We start from the raw sequence: 542 nt of genomic DNA, 5'->3' as shown, positions 1-542 counted from the left end.
GGGGCAGTAGTCGGTTCATCTGGTACAGGAGTTGTTGCTTTGGTTGTTGTAGTTGTCTCTTTGGTTGTGGTGGTTGTCTCTTTAGAAGTTGGGTTTTCAGGTGTAGGAGGAGGAGGTTTATCCTCGGATACAGTCGCCGTTTCTTCAGCTTTGGTAGTTGTCTCTTTAGCAGTAGTAGTTGTCACTTTGGTAGCAGTAGTTGTTGCTTTAGCTATAGTAGTTGTCACTTTAGTTGTCACTTTTGGTGAACTGACTGTTCTCGTCACTTTAGTGGTTGTACTTGTCACCTTTGGTGGAACAGTTGTAATTTTTGGAGTAGTAGGTGTATCTTTTTCGGTTATTTTATCCTTAGCAATTGTAGTCACTTCAGGTGTAGAAGTTGTGTCTTTAGGGAATGGTGCAGGATCCTCAGGTGTAGGCTCAGGGTCCTCAGGTGTAAGTTTTGGGTCTTTGGGTGTGGGCTTAGGATCCTCAGGTGTAAGTTTTGGGTCTTTGGGTGTGGGCTTAGGGTCCTCAGGTGTAGGTTTGGGGTCTTTGGGTGT

General features: G+C 45.0%; 1 protein-coding gene across 1 annotated transcript in view; it reads right to left on the bottom strand.

The window, feature by feature from the left end:
* The window catches only part of PRG4 (proteoglycan 4), a 22,037-nt gene that overhangs the window by 8,607 nt on the left and 12,888 nt on the right, over nucleotides 1-542 (bottom strand). The window contains exon 6 of the mRNA XM_069074432.1: nucleotides 1-542. This exon is cut by the window's left edge and continues 518 nt beyond it; it is cut by the window's right edge and continues 491 nt beyond it. Within this exon, the coding sequence (XP_068930533.1) occupies nucleotides 1-542 (542 nt within the window).

The sequence above is a fragment of the Petaurus breviceps genome, unplaced genomic scaffold, assembly GCF_028583685.1.
Source record: "Petaurus breviceps papuanus isolate PSGF00001 unplaced genomic scaffold, PetGlider_PUasm1.0 90895, whole genome shotgun sequence".
Classification (NCBI taxonomy): Eukaryota; Metazoa; Chordata; class Mammalia; order Diprotodontia; family Petauridae; genus Petaurus; species Petaurus breviceps.
The sequence above is the reverse complement of the archived record's forward strand: the minus strand, read 5'-3'. Positions and strand labels throughout refer to the sequence as shown.